The sequence below is a fragment of the Gracilinanus agilis genome, chromosome 4 (genome assembly GCF_016433145.1).
Source record: "Gracilinanus agilis isolate LMUSP501 chromosome 4, AgileGrace, whole genome shotgun sequence".
In the NCBI taxonomy this organism is placed as follows: Eukaryota; Metazoa; Chordata; class Mammalia; order Didelphimorphia; family Didelphidae; genus Gracilinanus; species Gracilinanus agilis.
This window is the reverse complement of record NC_058133.1, coordinates 59,076,564-59,097,894: the sequence shown is the minus strand read 5'-3', so window position 1 is coordinate 59,097,894 and position 21,331 is coordinate 59,076,564. Positions and strand designations below refer to the sequence as shown.

Below are 21,331 nucleotides of genomic sequence, written 5' to 3'. Positions count from 1 at the left end.
AGACCATCTATTAAGGTAGGAAAGAACTGTGACCTGTGTTCATGGAGGGAATAGCCATAATGATCATGATTTCAAAACTGTTTATAAACAGGTTAGGCATAAATTTACTCAGCCTCCTTATTGGGAAACAGTGTGAAACAACTGGAAAGAGTCCTGGATATTCAAATCCTGATTTGGCTATTTACTTACCTTCTGTGTGACCTACAACAAGTCACTTTATCTCTCAAGGCCTCAGTTTTCTCATCTGGAAAATGAATGTAGGCCAGATGAGCCTGCCCTACTGTTTACCTGAAAGAGAGCTAAAAAACCTAGTGAAACACAGCCCCTGGCTATCCTTCTTACAATTTGTTCACACCTCTGTGGGAGGGCAAGAAAATTCTTTTCTTTCTGAGGAGAAACCTTATCACTATGCAGAAAACAAAAACACTCATGCTAAAAAGGAAAGTTTCTCTTTGCCCCACAGGTAGATCTGGGCTTCAGTCTTCAAAAGGATCCTCTCTGGTTTGGGGAAGAAGGAACTAATTGCAGGGATTGAAGTGTCACCAGCTAAAAATTCTCAAATACAAAAAAGAAGCATTTTTTTCCCTGCAGAATGGTAAATGATGGGGGAATCGATTCTGACGTGGTCTGCTCAGTTTTGCCTCCCTCTGTCTTACACACTGCTAAAATATCAGAGGCAAAAAGATGCAAAGGCAGCAGAAGAGAAAAGCCAGCTTTCAGTTTCACATCATATTTGGTTAGAGAAGAAAGCAAGCTTCTTCAATCAAAGCTGAAACATCTTCAAATCTAAACACATCTGCTTGGGGATCAGTTCTTTAACACAAGACAGTTTATTTGTCTTTAAAAGACGACCGTATATGGCTTCTGTGATTTAGGTTAAAGAGCTCATAACTAGCAACCCAATCCTCTGACATTATCTGTTCATTAAGAAGATCTATCTTAAGCCCTTTCTCTTCTGATTCAAGCAATAGTTCCCAGTTATCCTTGAGATGGACATATCCCCTTGAGATGAAGGCAAATCTGCACTAGTCAAGAATCTAACTGAAGAATCATAGAAAGTTAGAAAAGATCTTCAAGTTGACAAATCCCTTTACTGAGGCACAGTTAAACTCTACAGTACTTTAAGTCAAGTGGTCTTTCAGTTTACGTGTGAAGACTTTTAGTGATGGAGAATTCATTATCCTAAGGCAGACCATTTCATTTTTGGATAACTGTAATTAATAGAAAACACAGATTGAGGGGGCAGCTGGGCAGCTCAGTGGATTGAGAGCCAGGCCTAGAGACAGGAGGTCCTGGGTTCAAATCTGGCCTCAGACACTTCCCAGCTGTGTGACCCTAGGCAAGTCACTTGACCCCCATTGCCCACCCTTACCACTCTTCTACCTAGGAGCCAATACACAGAAGTTAAGGATTTAAAAAAATGTCAAAAAATTAAAATAAAAGTAAATAAAAATAAAGAAAGAAAGAAAACACATATTGAGATGAAATCTGTCTCTCTATAATTTCCAACCATTGGTCCTGGGTTCTAAATGCCCCAAATAAAGCTAATCCCTTAAGCTTTTAATAACATTTTAAATATTGAGACATTATGTTTTCCCAACTCTTCTCTTCTCCAGGCTAAATGTATATAGATCCTTTATACCTATTTGTGCCTAACTATCTTGCTTACCCATTCTAAGAATTTATCAGTATCCTTTACAAAACTTCTAATTGTTTCAAAGATCATATCACTCTCCCCAAAAAGTAGTTAATGGTAGGCTTTCCCTCTTCCTTCAGAAAGGATGAATAAATGCCACAATTACTAACTGTGTTCCCTATATTCTCTGGACCTCTTTCCTTGCCTGTAAAATTATATGGTGGCCTAGATTATCTCTAAATTGCCTTCCAAATCTAAACCTAATGATCTTATAATCCTTTCCACTGTAAGCCTGTGGTTTCATATCTTTCACAAAGCATTTTATTTTATCAGATGACAGCAGCCAGGTGTAACACAGAGAACACTAAATTTTGATACTGGGTTGGAATTCTACCTGACAGGTGTGAACAGGAGCAAGTCATATGACCTTTCATAGCTACGGCTTTCTATCTACTAAGGAGGGATGCTAATGTCTGTGGTACTTTCTCAAAAGGCTATTTATCACATGGGAACATAATTAGTCTTTCTCTTCTTCCTTCGCCCCACCTTGGAGTGCCTGGCTCTTTTTTAAACTTAGTTATGATTAGTTTTATTATTGACTGGCTCTTTTCAAGGCTCAATCTAAGTGCCACCTCCTGATCACCACATGTGAGGGGCTTTCCCACAACCTTCAGAAATTACTTTGTATATGTTGTATTTTCTCACATGTGTATGTTGTCATCCATCCACTCCTCATTAGAATTGATGACAGGAACTCTAGTTTTTTATTTTACGTCCCTTTCCTAGGACACCCTGCCTGGTACATAGAACAGATGTTTAAATGCTTGAAGTGAACTGAAGTTAATTCTATGAAATGCTGTGCAAACATTAAAATGCTTTATAACTGTCTGTTAAGCTTTTTCACCTCCACAAAGACCATCAGGAATCATGGATCTCTAATTATAAGTGACATCAGAGGTCCTCTGATTCAGACCAGAAGAAGGAAGTGGCTTACAAATGGCTTGCCCACAAATCACTCAGCAGAAATCAGAAGAATGAGAATTTAACTGTGCACTCTTTCTATGCTACAGTTGTAGACAGATAGATAGATAGACAGATAGATAGATAGATAGATAGATAGATAGATAGATAGATAGATAGANATAGATAGACAGATAGATAGATAGATAGATAGATAGATAGATAGATAGATAGATAGATAGATGGATAGATGGATGGATGGATGGATGGATGGATATAGATAGTGTTGCTTCAAGGCAACACAAGATTTTCTCTTCCACCTTTTATAAAAAAGTCAATATTTTCTTGCCTCTAACTTCAACTACACAATTCAACTCAACATATAATCACAACCAACTACTGCTGATGTTTTAAGCTTTAAGGTTTGCACATTTCTTAGATTATTAGCCAAGTATTTGCTAGGCACCACAAGATACAAAAAGGAAAGCAAGTCAGGGGCCCAGTCCTAAAAGAATTTGCTATCTAATATGGAAGGGAAAAAAATGGAAGTAAAAAGAGACTCCTTCTGTTTTTAGTTAAGGGTTATCTCTTCTTGATTCTTCTTACCCCATAAAATTAAATTATTCTCTCCTCAGAACTTTCCTAGAGAGTTTTGACTCTTTCCTACTTAGTCCTGGATAGCTTACAGTAGCATAATTATTTGTAAACAAATCCTCTGGGCAAGGACTTGATTTGATCCTTTTATCCTTTGATCCTTTTATCCCAACCTAGTATAGTAGTTACAACCTAGTAGCAGCTTAATAAATGTTTGTGAAATGGGATAGCTCCTGCTTCCTCAAAGAAGCAAAGTTGCTCAATTAGCAGAATCAAAAGGGCATGGAATCCACAGACAACTGTGGAATTTCAGCTCTGGTCAGGTATTTTGCCCAGCTACTGGAATCCAAGAGGCCTTTGTGGCACAGTGATTAAAGTGCCTGGAGTGAGGAAGAGCTGAGTTCAAATGCTGCCTCAGACATAAGCTGTGTGTCTAGCTCCCAGAGCTGTTGTTGAATAACAAATGAGAATAATTTGTAAATAGTTTAGCCCAGTACCTGGTACATAGTAGGTTAAGTTTGTTTTTTTTTTTAAAGCCTGTTTTTTCTGTGAAATCAGCATTTTAAGACAGGAATGTTTTACAAAGCTATAGAGCATATTTGTTAACCTGAAAGATTGACAATTAGCAAGTTGTGCTGAAGGGAACATATCAGAAGAAATGGCAAGGTGTGGAGGAAAAGTCATCAACTTCTTTGAAACTCAGTCACATGTTTCCAACAAACTCCCATTTTTCTTCACCATATAAAATTTCTTTGCATCAGTAACTCCAAAATCAGAATCATAGACCAGAGGAGCTCAGAAACTTCAAAATGATCACTGTACAGTAACGAAGAAGAGACCCAGGCACAGCAAGCATCCACAATGTTAGTTAGTAGCAAAGTGGTAACTATAGCCCAGATTTCTTGATATCATCTTGCATTTTCACTGCACAGGAAACACTATAAATATACTCAAGCATTATGTAATGAGAGCTCTCAAGGATCCTAACACATACCCCCTCCCCTTCAAAAAAAATCTAAAATATCCAAAAAATCCAAAAAGTTTAATAGATGGATTCTGAATTGACTGGCTAGACTTATTATTATTATTAGAATTAATTATCTCAATGTCAACTTGGAAGAAGGGTTCTAATGGAGTGCCCAAAGGCTCCTGCTTGGCCAGATACTATTTAACTTTTTTTTTAACATTTCTGTAAGAGTTTCCTAATTAAAGCATAAATGAATTGCTTAGCTAACCTGCAGATAACACAGAGAGCAAAGACATCAGATTCAAGTTCCAAAAAGATACCAAGAGGCTAGAACATTGGGTTAAGTGTAATAAGACCAAATTCAACAGGGATAAATGTAAAGTTTTTTACCTTGGTTCAAAAAAAAGTCTGAGTACAAGGTGGAAGAGGTAAAACTAGGTAGCAATATAACTAAAAAGGAATTGAGGGACTTTAGTAGAATGCAAGTCCACTGAGTAGACAACATGAGACAGTAGCCAAGAAAGGTAAGCTGTCAATTAATAAATCAACACTCATGAAACACTTACTGGATGCCAGGTGCTATGCTAAGAACACAAAGACAAAAAATAAAATAATTCCTTCTTTCAAGCTTACATTCTAAGAAAAATGACATGGAGGTAACATCTCCTGAGAGTCAGGGGACATGAAGTATTTTTTTTTTTAAACCCTTACCTTCAGTCTTGGAGTCAATACTGTGTACCGGCTCCAGGGCAGAAGAGTGCCATGGGCTAGGCAATGGGGGGTTAAGTGACTTGCCCAGGGTCACACAGCTAGGAAGTATCTGAGGCCAGATTTAAACCTAGGACCTCCTGTCTCTCAATCCACTGGCTCTCAATCCACTGAGCCACCCAGCTGCCCTGGGGACATGAGGTCTTAACCAATGTTCTGTTCAGTACTAGGTACCACATTTTGAGAAGGATGCTGATTAGCTTCAGAACATCTAGAGTTAAGAGAAATCGGATATCAAAGGGCCTTGAGATCATGTGAGATATAGGAAGACACAAGTGAAGGGACTGGGGATGTTTAATCTGAAAGATACAGGGTCCAAAAACTTGGAACTGAAGGAGACCTTGGACGTTATTAGTCCAAATCCTTTGTTTTACATATGAGGACCTCTGGTCTTCACCCTGCATAAAAATTAGAATTTGAACCCACTTTATCTCAAATCTGATGTTTTATCCACTGTACTAGGGCAAAATTACTACTTCAAATATGATGGCATGTGGAAAGTTCTAGCTGAAAAAAAATACTCATTTTGCTACCAAGGGGATGGATAAAAAGATTTCCCTTGCCCTAACTCTACTAGAAGTAGAGTTTAGGGTATTCCTCATCAAGGAGAAGCATGAAGTCTTAACCAGCAGCTTGTATACCTAGGAAGGAACAAGGAGTAATGGCTATAAATCAGCCTAGCAAAATAGCTACACATTGTTTGATTAGTACACCCAGAAAGGTTAATTGGAGGAGATTTCTACAGAGGGCACTGACTCAGCTGAGACATGAGCCAGTAAGAGCAGCAGCTCAGGGCAGTGGCAAAAGGAAGCTTAGAAATCCAAAGAAGATCAACAGCCAAGATAAGCCGGGGAACCCTGATGATGATGCTTTGAAGCATTCTAGTCTAGGAATAGCCTCGAAGTACTGACAACTGAAGTACTGACAACTTCAGAAGGCACTGGAGGGGGCGGGGAGAAGGGGAAAATCTAAGCCCCCTATTCCCCTTCAAGACATCTCATTTTCCAATGGACTTCCCCTATTTGGGGCTTCTTTGGCTTCTCCCTCTTTTCTTCCCTTCCCCACATTTTTGAGGTTTCTCTTGTGTGCTCTTTCTTCTTTGTGCAGTTAAGTTTCTTGAGGAAAGGGACTCTGTGTGTGTGTGTGTGTGTGTGTGTGTGTGTGTGTGTGTGTGTGTGTGTGTTTTCATATCTGTAACCCCAGCCCTTTAGAACAATGCCAGGCACATAGTAGGTACCTTAATAAATGTTTATTGACTATCACTATGGCACAGGTCTCTGTCCTCCTTTATAAAGAAAAACTAGGAATGACTAGGTAGCACAGTGGATAGAGGACCAAGTCTGGAGTCTGGAAAACCTGGGTTCAAATTTAACATTCCTCACTGTATGACCTTGGGCAAGTCACTTAAGCCCAAATGCCTAGCCCTTGCCCCTGTTTTGTCTTAGAACTGAGGATAAAGTAAAGGTTTAAAAAAAATTATATGGAAATAGGTTTTGAGTGATAATATTGGTATAAACCCAGTGGAATTGCTTGTTAACTCCAGGAAGGGGGAGGCAAGAGGGGAGGGAAGACAACAAGAACATTTTTTTTGGAACATTTTTAAAGTAAAACTTAAAATAACTTAAAAAAAAACACCCAAAAGTGGAATGGGTTGGTTGCCTCTAGAAAGATTAAAAGTATATATTGTATCCAAAATCAAATATAAAATCCTGTTTGGCTTTTAAAGGCTTTGAAGAAAATGATGCAGAGTTTAAGCAACTTATAGTTAGGGTAAAGTGTCAGAGGTAGAAAGTGAACCCAGGTCTTCCTGCATCCAAGTCCTACTGTGCCATACTCCTTTCTCCCTATGCCCTATCTACCAGTAGGCAAAAGAAAACTATGAAAAGTCCAGGAAGTGCCAGGACCCGGGGGGGGGGGGGCGGCGGTATATATAAGAGTAAGGACACACTAGAAAAGGAAAGGAATGATGGATTGGGAGGGAGGAAGCATTGGTAGAAATTTCGATGAGTGGGACTATTTGTAATTATCTAGTAATGAACTAATTCCCAAATCAAGTTGAGAATATAGAAAAAGGAATGAATGTTGCTAAGGCAGAATATGATCAGACTTAAATTGGGAGAAGACTGGGGAAGAAGGAAAAGGGGGAAACAATAGGGGCCTAATACCACTGCCAAGAACCAGGAAACCAGAAGGGTAGCTTGGTAGACTTTAAGTTCCTTGGGGTCAAGGGCTGTTCCATTTTTGTATCTTTGGTGCCTGGCACAATGCTTGGTATATAGTGAGTGCTTAATAAATGCTTGCTGATTGAGGATAGTGTTAACTTGTAGGCACAGATAAGGTACCAACCAAGGGGATGATATTTGTAAGGCGTTTTGAGACATGAGTCTGCAGCTATGGACTGTAGGGTCAAGACAGGAGCTATTTGGGAATCATCCAGAGACAGTCTCTTCCCTCAAGAAGCTTCCACACAAAGGGGAAAGACAGCACATAGAAGGCTGAAAAGTGTGGGGAAGAGAAGAAGAGAGAGACCTGACACAGGGGGGACCTGGTAGAGAACAAAAAGAAGTCCAAAATGAGTGAAGCCTGATGGGAAATGAGATGTCTCAGAGGTAACAGCTGAAGCTGTATGAGTCTGCTAGCTTTCAGGTCTGGCAAAACAGATATTTTTAACATACTACCACATTACTCATGAGCAAGTTAAGAAGAATGTAGCATGTGTCCAGTACTGGAAAGATCCTGAGCACATCTAAGATTAACCCTGTCAAAGGATAGGGAACTGAGGTCCAGGAACTTAGCCTCGATCCCACAGCTAATAGAAGTAATGAAAAGCCAGACCTACCCAAATACAAAGGAAAAAAATAAACCTTTGGAATCTGTTCTCTAGGACCCTCAACTCTCCTACAACATCCAAAGTCCATGATGCTGAAAGGGAAACAGTTTTTCTAAGGAAAACAGTAACCTGGGTACCAGCCCTGAAGAGCCCGAAGAGGAAGGATGAAAACAATATGATGCTCTCATGAGGGTAAGCAATAGGAAGGTAACTAGAAGTCTGGCAAAAACACCCTGAGGCACAATGCCATGCCCAAATTAGAAAATTTATGTGGCGTCTAAAGTCGAAAACTTAAAATTCCAGATCTACAAGTGTCTTGCCAAGCTGAAGCAATAGACAGATCTAGGGAGTCAAGTCTAAAAGATTCTCTACCTGGTTTGTTTGCAGTCTGACCCCAGAGAGGGCAGTAAGAGGACTTAACCTACCAATACTACTCAGCCTTCCTCATTCAACCTAAGATGAAAAAGGGCAGGAAATTAAAATGAAATTCAACAGGTCCCTGAAAAACTTATTTCTTAAGTACAAATAAAATAAAAAGCTGAATATAACTGTATATACATACACACCCACCCACAAGATTTAGAGCATTCTCAAAAATTAACAAAGATTAAAGAGGCCTCAGCCATGTAGGATAAAACAGGAAGATTTGGTATACAAACAATTCTATTTTATACTAAATCAAAACAGGGAAGCAATATAATACCATGAAAAGAGCACTGAATTTTAAGACCTCTACAACCCGGAACAGTTCCTTGAATAAAGGTAATATAAAGGAGTTGGTCCTTATCCACTCTAGATCTATAATCCTCTGTCCAGTCTCAATCAGGCAGCACTGGAAACACCAATAAACTGTAGAATGGTGATGGCAAACCTATGGCAGGCGTGTCAGCACTGACACGCGTAGCCATTTTCGATGACACACAGCCAAGTATGGAGGCCGCATGCTGAGGATGAAACATTTGCTGTAGTGTAATATAGACACTCTGTGCACTATAGATGACAATACCTATTTTGGTTTACTAAATAGTTTAAAATTAAATATTACAATTATACATTTTTGTTATTTAAACTATAAATATCATGAAATTGTGTTTTTTTTTCCCTCAGTGACACACCACCTGAGTTATGTTCATTTTTTTGGTGAATTTTGACACACCATACTGCCCATCACTGCTATAGAATGTCACCTTTCAATTTAGTTTGCCTAAAATACCAGAGCCCACTCTTCCAGCAAGTCACTTTGGCCTTTTCTGCTATTCCTAAAGTTACCAGTCAATATTCTATTTCTTACTGTAAGGAGAGTGTGTGTGTGTGTGTGTGTGTGTGTGTGTGTGTGTGTGTGTGTGTGATAAACCCCTTTGGTAATCAGGTAAAATCTGGAGATTTCTCAGACTATTTATTGAAGGAACTTCTAAATTCTAGTTGAAGGTATTATATCCTTCCCATCCAAGTTTCCAAACCCTTGGAATCTAGAAGGGATTTAGGAGTCATCTTATGAAGAGATCTATGGAGCCCAAGTTAAAAATTCCTGCCTTACAACCATCTCACTCTCTCTAGCAGCCCACTTCTCTTAAGAGTTCTCTGAAGGAAGGCCAAAGTATAGTTTCCAAAGCCAGTCATAGGATGCAGCATTAGGGTAGGTGAACAGAGTATGCAGCTGATGACAGGATTAGAGAGGGAACTGAGGTGCCAGGAACAGGGAAGTGAGATCCAAGGGGCTCTGGCACTAAGGAGCTTCAGGAAGTGACTATTAATTCATGGTCAACTAGAGACAGTGACAAAGTGCACACATCAGTGCACCATTATTCCTTTTGTCCTGTGCAAGTCACAATATCTAGATTTGGATACACACAGCAGTTCACTTAAGAAAGTTTGTTTTTTTATAAATCCAACAAGTCTAGGGCATAACACAGCCACCAAAATAAGTGAATGTGGTATCAGATTTCATGAACAGAAACATGGGGTCCAGAATAAAGGCAATGAAAGCTCTATTTTGGTTTTAATCTGGCTCTGATCAAAGCAAATATGTTATATCCTGTTTAGTACTGAGACCTGAAATTTAAAAATACTGACAAAAATAAAGCATATCAAGAAGAGGGACTAAATAGCAATAGACCCTAAAACCCTTGCCACACTCCCTAATATTGGTTGAAAAGACTGAATGTTTAGCCTAAAGAGAAAATTCACGGGAAAAAAAAAAAAGCTGTCTCTAAGTATGTCAAAGCTCACCATATGGAAGAGAGAAATTAAAACTGTTTTGCTTGGCCCTAAAAAAGTCAGTCAGTCAGTCAGTCTATATCAGTCAATAGAACAAGAAACAACAGGTCTAAGTTAGGACTTGGCAGAATGAAAAGAAAAACTTCCTACTATTAAAACTATTTCTAAGTGGAAGGGACTTTGCCTTTGGAGGTATTGAGCTCCTGTCTGAGATCTTCAGAGGTTGAAAAATCTCTGGTAAGGATGTAGCATTTTTGTTAAGGGGCAGGGTTGACTCATTTGTCTCCTTACCCTTTCTAATTCTGAGATTCTTCTACTGAGATTAGCAGGATCTAGCAGAAAGAGAGCTGGCTAGTCTGGGAGTCAGGGAGGCCCAGGTTCCCATCAATGCCCAGCCCCTCCTAGTTGTGTAACAGGGGTCAAGTCATTTAATCTGCCTTCTTTTTCTCACTCATTAAATGTAGATTAATACCTCATAGGCTAAGAAGAGGCTCAAATGAAAGTCTATATTAAACTCTTTAAAGCTAGAAGTTACATAAATGCTATTATCAGTCACTTTTTTTTTAACTTTTATTACTGAATTTAAACACAAAGAACATTTACATTAAGTAAACCAGGCCAACAAAAAATTGGATTCTATAAGAATTTTTTTATACTATTTACTGTAGGTATATAAATCCTGTGCTTTCATTTAAAAACAGTTCTGCTTGTCCATGCCCCTAATTTGAACTTCCTTTTATTCCCTTGTGTGAATTTAAAATACTACAATGGTCCTCTTTAAGGCATCATGTTACTAACTCCATCCCCCACACCACTCCTTCTCTAACCTACCTCTCTTCCCTCCAACTAAAAACAAAGTAGTAGAGGGGTTTGTAACACACAATTAATCTAACAGTGGTCATGTCCAAAAACATAAGTCTCTTTTTCATCCTGAATTCATCCCCTCCTGCTGGAAACTTAGTTGTTCAATTGTATTCATTAGTTACGAATTTGTTTCTCTTCATATTGTTTTTATACTAGTTTAGATTATTCTAAATCTGGGATGATTTCAGAAAAACCTAAAAAGACTGGCATGAACAGGTGTGCAGTAAAGTGAGCAGAACCAGAGGAACATTGTATACAGTAACAAAAATAATGTAGGATGATCAACTGTAAAGGACTCTTCAGGAAAAAGAACAAAAGCTGCTTCTACTCTCACTTTCTGACTCCAGGTTTGTCACTGTGATTTGATTCTTTTATCCCACACAGAACTAAACTATTATCAGCAATGCAAGGATCCAAGACCACCCCAAGAGATGTATGATGAAAAATGCTATCCACATCCATAGAAAGAACTATAAAGAGTATGACTGCAGATCAAAGCATACAATTTTTTTTCACTTTATTCCTTTGTATTCTTGTATGTGCAATATGTTCTTTCATGGCATAAGGAATATGGAAATATATTGCATGACAGACCTGGTATAATCTATGTCAGATTATTTACTGTTTTGGGGAGGGAGAGAATTTGAATCATAAAATGTCAAAAAAAAAAAGCTATTGCTAAAAATTGTTTCTACATGTAATTAAAAATAAATAAAAACATAAAATTTTCTGATGCAGTTCGTTTCACTCAGCTTCAGTTCATACTACCCAGGATTCCATAAAATCATCTCTGATCTCCTATGGTGGAGTAATATTCCATTAAATCCAACTTAGTACATTTAGCATTTAGCACCTTGCCTGGCACAACATAATTGGCTGATCTCTAGTCATTCAGTTATAGTTTTAGTGCTATTTCTAGAAGGGATCTGTGTTCCACTCCTGATCTTTTTCACTGTTTCCCTAAGAGATTGTTTGTTCTCTTCTCTACTGTGGAGCTTAGAAGCAAATACTATACCAACTGCTGTTTGCCTTTACAGAGGTATTCTAGTTATGTTCCTATTTCAGGCCCAGACTCCCAACTTGCTCTTCTCCAGCATGAAGCCTAATGTTCCAAAAACACCATTTTGATTGTGTGGCTTCCATGCTGAAATTTTTTTTTTTTTCCAAAACCTTTACCTTCCTTCCTGGAGTCAATACTGTGTATTGGCTCCATGGCAGAAGAATGGTAAGGGTAGGCAATGGGGGTCAAGTGACTAGCCCAGGGTCACACAGCTGGGAAGTGTCTGAGGCCAGATTTGAACCTAGGACCTCCTGTCTCTAGGCCTGGCTCTCAATCCACTGAGGTACCCAGCTGCCCCCACCATGCCGAAAATCTTATATCCTACAAGATCATGTCCAAACACTTTAGCCTGACATCCAGGGATTAGAGTTTGGTCTCAACTTATATTATTAAAGATGCACTCCTGAACGTGGGTCCTAATCCCACCAATGACTATTTGTAGTGATCCATAAACAAATCTAACCTCTAAGTCTGTTTTCTCATCTTTAAATTGGTGATAATTCCTCCATGTGAAGATCAAATAAGAAAAGATATTTAAGTCCCTGGCAAAACCTTAGAGCATTCTATAAATGATAGCTATTGTTATTAAAGCAGCTAGGTGGTACAGTACAGTACAGTAGATCCTGGGGTCAGAAAGATTCATCTTCTTGAGTTTCAAATACAGCCTCAGACATGTTATAGTTGTGTGATCCTGGGCAAGTCACTTTAGTCTGTTTGTCTCAGTTCCCTTGGCTGGAAAATGAACTAGAGAAGGAAATGACAAAGTACTTCAGTATCTTTGCCAAGACTCTACCTGGGGTCAAAGAATCAGACAGGAAACAACTGAACAAAAACCCTATTCTCACTTACTACACAATCCCTCTAACTCAAAACTTTCACTTGGATTGTTGGTGATAGTCTCCTACCTCAAGGGTCCCCTCTCCAACTCAATTCCACAGTTCTAAAAGACAAGTCTGACTCTGTCACTTTACTCCCTCACCCTCTCTTCACTCCTTAAATTCCAGTAGCTCCCTAGTACTTCTAGTATCAAATATGAACTCCTCTGATATTGAAAACTCTTCACAGCCTGGGCACGTCCTACCTTTCTGGCTTATTGCACACAATTCCTCTCTCTAAGCAGCCAGTGGTCTAGGTCTTCTTGATATTCCATCCTCCATTTCTGTACTTTTAATATTGTCTGTCTTCCATTCTTGAAATAAAATCCTTACCTTCACCTCTTGGCATCATCCCTGGTTTCTTTGGAGTCAACTCAAGCACCGCCTTCTCCAGGAGACATATATCCATTGCATATCCCACCCCCACCCCCATCTATTCTGTGTCTATGTGTTATATCCATATATATTCATTTGTTGTTTAAATCATTTCAGTCCTACTCTTCCTGATCTCATTTGGGGTTTTCTTGGCAGAAAGAGTGGAGTGGTTTGCCTCTTTGCTGCCCGTATATTCATGTAAACAATAACTATATATCCAGGTTGGTTTTTTTCTAGCTCCCCTGAGAGCAGGGCTTTGTTGAGGTTTGCCTAACACCTAGAAAGTACTTAATAATTCCTTATTGATTCAGGAGCATTTTCTTTAAACTCCACTCCAAGTGTCTTCTTAGTACTCTCTCAAAGAACTATTCTTCCAGAATACCTACCTCTACCCATGATTTACCTCTGCCCACCACTACCACCTACTCAGGTTTCTAAGAGATTAAATAAGACATCTTCCAGGCAGTCTTCCCAGATTCTTCCCCCACCTTACTAGAAGAGACCTGTCTTAGATATTTATATATACATATCTATTTTAATTCAAAGAACATTTATGAAGGGTTCTAAATGTATCAAAAACTAATTATCTGGGTAAAAAGAGAAAAAAGCAAAAATAATCCTTGTCCTCAAAAAATACATATACAACATACATGCATATGTAGATAGAGGGCAGATATATACACACACGTGTACACATTTATATCAAAATATACATATATAGCTATGTATAAGATGGAGACAGGTGGCATAGTGGATAGGATAGGATACAAGTCCTGGAGTCATGAAAACTCATCTCTCTCATATAACTAACACACTAACTGTGTGATCCTGGGCAAGTCCATTAACCCTGTTTGCCTCAGTTTCTTCAGTTGTAAAAGGAATTGGAGAAGGAAATGTCAAACCACTGCAGTAGTATTTATTGATGAATGAACAAATGTATGAAGATATACAAAGTAAATACAAGAGTTAAGGCACCAAGCACTAGCTGCTTAGAAGACTGTTGGTTGAACTGAGTTTTGGAAAAACACCAAAAGTAAGGAGGGAGAACATGGAAAACAGCCAATGGAAAGCCATGGAAATGGAAGGTGGAATGGAGGAAACTCAAGAAGACCAGGATGGCCGGACCCTGGAATGCGAGTGTGAATGAATCTTCAAAAGCCAAAATTGTGTCTTGTCCAACAGAGGAGTTTGTATGATACTAGAAGCACTGGGGAGTTACTAGAATTTTAAATAGGGAAGGAGGTGTTGGATCAGAACTACAGTTAAGGAAGATATTGGCAGCCATATAGAAGGATGAATTAGAGAAGGGAGCCTTGATGCAGGATGCCCAATTATCAACCAGTTCAGAGTCTGAAAATGAAAATTCTAGTGATAGCTGTGAGTGGAATGCAGGGGCCATGTGAGACTGAAAAAGAGAAAAGAAATGACAAGATTTAGCAACTCATTGGATATGGATGATGAGAAGATTGCCACTGAGGGACTAGGAGGTATGTAGTGCCTTGGAGAGTAAAAAGGAAATTCAGGAGAGTGAGTGGGATTTCTGGGAAAGAAAATGAAGTCTGTTTTGGTCAGGCAATATAGTCTGCTGCAGGATTTGCAGAGCCTGCCTGGAGGCTCTCCCCACTCTAATCCATCCTCCATTCAACCACCAAAGGGAATTTCCTATGGTGAAGGTAGGGCCATATCACTTCCCTACTCAACTACAGAGGCTCCCTATTGCTTCCAAGATCAAACATAAAACTCTTGACCCTCAAAGCCCTTTATGACTTATTTTTCCCAGCCTCCCAACCCCCAACCTTTCCAGGCTTATTTCACTATATACATTATATATATGCACATTCTCTTGAATCCAGGGATACTGGCTTCCTGGCTCTTTCTGAAACAAGACACTTATCTCTCGGCCCCATAACTGCAATGCTCTTCTCCACCCCACCCCCATCTTTGCCTACCAGCTTCCTTTAATGCCATTTTCTACAATAAAGCCTTTCCCAACCCCTCTTAATTCTAGGGTCTTCCCTCTATCATTTCCTATTTATCTAGTACATAGTCTCTCTGATTAGATTGTGAGCTCCTTAAATTCTTTTTTCTTTTTGGAGGGTTATCCCTAACACTTATCATGGTTCCTGGCACATCAGACCTTTTGTTCACTCATTGACTCTCTTGGCAAGCTTAAGATGCCTACTGAAATCTAGTTATGTATGTGTAATAGGCAGTTGATGAGGCAGGACTGGAGGGTGGGCTGGACATATAGATATGAGAATCATTTACAGAGATAATAATTTAACTCATGGAAACTAATGGATTTACCAAGTGAGATAGAGTATAGAGGAAAGCTTAACTAAACCAGTGCCTTGAGAAAAAAAAAAGAACCATCAGGAGAGAGGTGAGAGACAAAGACACAGAGAGAGAGAATCAGAAAGGTTATCAGATCATCAGTAGAAATACAAATAAAACAGGAGAAGAACTGAGTAAAGGACAAGATTTGGCAATTAAGAGATCATTGGTGACTTTAAAGTGGAGTTTCACTTCACTGACAGGACCAAATGCAGACTTCAAGAGTTTAGAAAAGGACAGGAAGTAGATAAACCAAAGGTAGGGAGCCTTTTCAAGTTTAGTTGAGAAGGGGAGGAAAACTGGAGGACTGTAATAGTAGGAATGGCATGATCTGGAGAGGATTTTACCTCTTAATTCTACCAAGGCTGAAATTAAGAAGGAAAGAGTAGGGGATGTGAGATGAGAAGGGGAGAAGTGGAAGCTCATAGTGAATGGGATCTATTATCTTAGTGAAGTGTGAGGTGGCTTGAACAGAGGTTTAAAACAGCAATTGTGGTGAGCAGAATAGAAAATCAATAATGGAAAAGTAGAACTAATGTGGCTGTAGTGAAGCTCCAGGTGAAATTAAATAATATAAATCTGTAGTAGACTCAGCATGGTTTTATAATTTCCTCTGGCTCTCTTCAATATCCATAAGTCCTGAGAGCAGAAGAATCTGATGTGATCTAGTTTCAAAGACAGAAACAGCAATAGAACCCAAGAAACTTGGCTTTTTATTTTCTCTTCTGCTGAAAATGTAACAGGGCAGTTAGGTGGTACAATGGATAAAGTGCTAGGAGGGGAGTCAGGTAGATTCATCTTCCTGAGTTCAAATCTGGCTTCAGATACTAGCTGTGTGACCTTGGGCAAACAAAATCTTTGCCTCAGTTTCCTTATCTGTAAAATGAGCTGAAGAAGACAGTGGCAAATCACTTCAGTATCTTTGCCAAGAAAATCTCAAATGGGTCATGACTGGAACTAAACAATCACTCCATTTCTCTATGGCTCAATTTTCCCATCTGCAAAATGAACACAGTATCTGTCCTTCCCTTCCTCACAAGGTTATTGCAAATGTCAGTTCTTTTAAAGAGACCTACAAATGTAAAATAGTGACTAGTATCACCTTAAACTGTGTTCCTAGACTTTTAAAAAATTATTTAGGAGGGGCAACTGGGTAGCTCAGTGGATTGAGAGCCAGGCTTAAAAACAGGAGAGGTCCTAGGTTTAAATCTGGCCTCAGACACTTCCCAGCTGTGTGACTCTGGGCAAGTCACTTGACTCCCATTGCCTAGTCCTTACCACTCTTCTGCCTTGACTCCAAGACAGAAGGTAAGGGTTTAAAAAAAAATTATGGGGCATCTAAGTGGCACTGTGGATAGAGTACCAGTTCTGGAATCAAAAGGACCTGGGTTCAAGTTTGACCACAGATACTTCCTAGCTGTATGATCCCAAGGTAGTCACTTAGCCCCAATTACCTAGCCCTTACCTTTGGGTCTTAGAGTTGTTTTACTAGCATAGAAAGTAAGGTTTTGTTTGTTTAATAACTACCTATCTGCAGGATTTAGCATAGTGCTGAATTTTTGTCACCTTTAGTAACCTGTGATCTGTGGTCTGTTGACAAACACTTTTGAGATTCTGATTCATAAATTTATAAAATAAGGGAGAATGGAGGGAGGAGAAGGGCATGGGCATTTCCTTTACATTCCAAAACAGTTTAGTGCAAGATAAAATACTTGCATCCTAGACAGTCAAAACATTGAGGTATGAGCACAACAAAGCCTGAAAAAGACCAAATCAATTCATAGTTGAGGAGGGATACTTTTTTTCTCCTTTTTTTTAAAGTAGCCTAGATAAGGATAGGGACCAATAAAATAGTGCTACACTGTTGCATATCAGACTCTCTTACACAACTTTCTTTAGAACTCCCTTGTTTATAGGAGAAGCTTCCTTTCTGCCCCGTTCCTGCCCCATTCTCAGCCAAGAGAATTCCTGCCCTAGCAGCTCCTCCAGGAAGCCTTCCCCCAATGCTCCCATTCCTTCCACATTCTAGGATCCTCTCTCCAACCTTCATTTCAAACCTCATATAGCGCTTGGTTTTACAAATCTCTTCTCCCTCTTATGTGGTAACATTTCACTTTTCCAAAGCTCAAAACAAGCATATAAGAGTTTATTTTACCCAAGTTTGTATCTTTTTCTATTGCCTATTTCACTAGATAAAGGAAGGCAGGTACTAAATCATGTGCACTTTCCACTCTCCTGCAGACCCTGCATACAATACAGTTTTAAAGTTTTTACAATGAGTTTTACAAAGGTTCTCAAAAAAACACCCTGCAGCCAAGGCTTCCACCAGACCCTCCTAATAGATGCTTTCATTCCTCTTTATTCTTCCAAATTCCACAACTAGACCAAGAGGCCAATTGGAGAGCCTTAAGCCTATATTCCAGACTTTTCTTTACTCCTTCCAAGTTCACCTCTAGAAATCCTCAAATAAGACCCATCAGATCCAACTAGATGATTCAGAAAATGCATACTTGATAAATATCTTGGAATTCCCCAGCAGAAAAGTACAAAGGCAAAAATAAATGTAAACTAGGAATTTAAAATACAACATAATGAAGAAAATTTGATAAATCTATAAAATAAAATGTTATAAAGATCTCCATCTGCTCGAGCTAGTTTCAATCACTTTTTTAGTGCTTTTTAACACTTTTAACAGAGTTTATTCTCTGGCTTGGCTTTGCCTGCCTTCTCTTGGTATAATTTTCCCATTACAATTCCATAAAGATTCAATTATAAACCAAAAACTATATTCTAATAATGACAATAAATTCTCCTTCCTATAATACCTTAAAGACAATTCTAAGTGTTTTCCCTTACAATAGCTTTCTGAGGGGACACTTATTTTACTCAATTTAAAGAATTTATAGAGACTGAGAGATAAAAATAACTATTTGGACCAGGATTCCAAATGAGTTGCTCCAGTGGAGGTCTTTACCCTGACACTATGCTGTCTCCCACTATACCAAGCCAAATGATCTGTCATAAAAGCAAAACTAAGTTTGGGAGGAAGCTTCAGAACAAAGGAGGCCATTGCCCCCTCTCTGAATCTCAGTTTCCTCATCTGTAAAATGAGAGAGGGTTAGACTGAAAAATCTCTAAGAACCCTTCCTAACTCTGACTATGAGTATTTATAAAGTCCCTAGTGAAAATAGAGTACAAATGTTCCTTTCAACCCAGTGGGGCTGGGCCCTAGGGTTGGTTTAAATAGTGGCTGCAATAAATGTAGTCTTGGGGAAGCTCAGAGACCAGCAGAACCCACCAGCAATTTCTTGATCAAAGCTCCTTATCTAGGTGCCCCAATTCCAAAGAAATCTACCTCCAAGCTTGGAAGGAAAAATGAAAGACCAAAATGGTGGGAGGAGGGGTTACTGGTGAAGCATACCACGGAGTGACACCCTCATTGCCAGCACATGGCGCCAAACAAAGTCCGGCGTCCAGCCCCCACCCAAACTGGAACCCCGCACTCGCATGGAACAGGCTCTCATTTGAGGTTTTATTGTTGCCAAGAAGTTGGGAGGTAGTTAAAAATTGTGGAGGAAACTAGTAGCTACATCTTAAAAGACAGTTAGGCGGACAAATTGTGAGCCATCTGTAAATGAACCACTCCCCCCACCTGCAGGACACGCAACCCGGTGGCCACGTCTGGGGAACTGCCGTTTCCCATAAGTCTTTTAGACCTTTTGGATAAAACAAAGCCAGCTGCTGGCCTTTCGCGGGGATTTTGGAGCCCTATGAAACCGATGACCTCCTCCTAAGAGAACACAGTGAGCTGGAAGAGCATCTCCGGGACAAAACAGACCGAACAGTGGCGTGTCCAACTTTACCCCCTAGAGCCCACTACGTTTCCTCTAAAATTAGGAGAAAAAAGCAGCGAACACTAAACACAATTTCTCATCTGCCATTGCAAGCACGAGCGCGCACATCTGGATCCGTGGATATTTTACCTCAAAATCTGCAATCACACCCAGATAAAAAACCGAACCTTCCCACTCCCCTGCCCCCATTCCCGCCACTACGGCAGCTTTCCTAGGCGAGCTTCCTGCCTTACTCCGCCCATGGCACCAGGGGCTCTGGCGCGTGGATTAATGCAAGGCCCAGAGAAAAGGAACATGTGAGGGGCGCAAACAAGATCTCCCCTAGAGAGATTCCCTCTCCGACCCACAGAAAAACCTAAAGGGAGTGAGGGGGAAGTAGGGTCTACTTCAATACTGTCCCCATAAGAAGGGCCCCCGGCCGGAGTTACCGCCGTTAGGGAAAAGGGCATGTGCTCAAGTGGCCCCTACACCACTTCCAGGGGTCTTTCTCTGAACCTTTTCCCGATAGCGGGGGCGCAAAAGGGAGCTTCCGATGAGAATGGAAGCCAAAGTATCTCTTTTGGAACGTGGCCGGGAAACAGATACACAGCGTTTGGTAGAGCCACGCGGTCCCTGCTGCAACTGACACAGCACAGCTCCCCTCCCCCAGCCACACGCGCAGCCGGGGGGAGGGGAAGCGAGCCCAAAGGGGTCCTTAAGTAGGGGTTGGAAACAGGAGGGGGAAAAGCCAAAACAAGAAAATCTCCTTACTTTGCCGCTGGCTGTGCCGCCGCTGACGCCGATCAGGAAAGGCTCTGCTCCGTTGGGCTGCTGGTGGTTCTGAAGGGTCTGATCGCTGTCTCCGGCCATGGCTCAAGCCAGTCCCTTCCTTCCTGCCCGCCTGACTGCTGTTGGGTTGCTTGCTTGCCTGCTTGTGCCTGACTGCCTCTCCCTCTCTCTCACTCTGTCCCTCTCCCAGTCTGATTCTTCCTATTCTCTCTCAGACACCACTTGGTGTTAATTGATGTTATTGTTCTGCCCCTGCTGGTGCTGCTGGTGGTGCTGGTGCTGCTGCTGCTGCTGCTGCAATTGCTGCTGCTGGTGGTACTGCTGCCTTCTGCTGCTGCTTCTACGGCTGCTGCTGCTATTGCTATTGCTATTGCTGTTGCTGTTGCTGTTGCTGCTGCTGCTGCTGCTGCTGCTCCTCCTCCTCCTCCTCCTCCTCCTTCTCCTCCTCTTCTAGGTCTTTTTTGAACCTTCCAGCTAGGCTGGCTTTATCTGAGTCAAAAGCCTTCCTCTCCCACCACCCGCCCCTGCCTAGTTTACATCCTAGCCAGAGGTCATCGCGATACATTCTCTCCAATCCAGAAGAAAATCTTATCTGTTTATTCGCCTAGAGAAAGGCTTCCCAGTCCTGTGGGTTCCAGGCTTGAGTCCTTCCCCGGGTTCCCCGCGGGCTGGCTGGCGGAGGTCTCGGAGAAAGGTGTTTGTTTGACGCCTCGTCTGAAAGCCCGAGATAATTTAATTAACCCTTTCTTAACAAGAGGAGAGAACTAGGAAAAGGAATAAACGTTTTATTTTCTTGTCCTGGATGTAAGGGGGTAAAGGGAGAGCTAGAAAGGCACTGTATGTGTATAGCACTTTTATGGTGCATACATTGTTGGTATAATGAAAAACAATGCAGGTAATTCCAAAGACCACGACCCTTTAATCTGGTTATTTAAATCCAATCTAACTGCTGGGACCTAAGTCAGGTCAATGTACAAGAACAATACAAATCTAAGAGTTAGTATGAATACCTGGAGCATCCAGGACAAAGTCTCAATTGCCTTCTGAAAATATTTGTTTTTGTTTAGTGTTTGCCAAGTTATGTGTGTCTTGACATTTTCCCCTCACCCTTATAAACCCTCAATAGAACTGGCTGTAGGAAGGTTCTATTAAAGTCCCTCTCCCTCACCAAAAAAAAAAAAAAAATCTTCCAATCTACCTATAACATGGAATTTCCACTATTGATATTC

The 21,331-nt window shown here is 40.4% G+C and overlaps 1 protein-coding gene across 1 annotated transcript in view; it reads right to left on the bottom strand.

Moving 5' to 3' along the window:
- Positions 1 to 20,358, bottom strand: part of UCK2 (uridine-cytidine kinase 2) — a 74,857-nt gene extending 54,499 nt beyond the window's left edge. The window contains exon 1 of the mRNA XM_044672556.1: positions 20,085 to 20,358. Within this exon, the coding sequence (XP_044528491.1) occupies positions 20,085 to 20,183 (99 nt within the window). The 5' untranslated portion in view covers positions 20,184 to 20,358. The remainder of the gene's footprint in view (positions 1 to 20,084) is intronic.
- Positions 20,359 to 21,331: the final 973 nt, after the last annotated feature.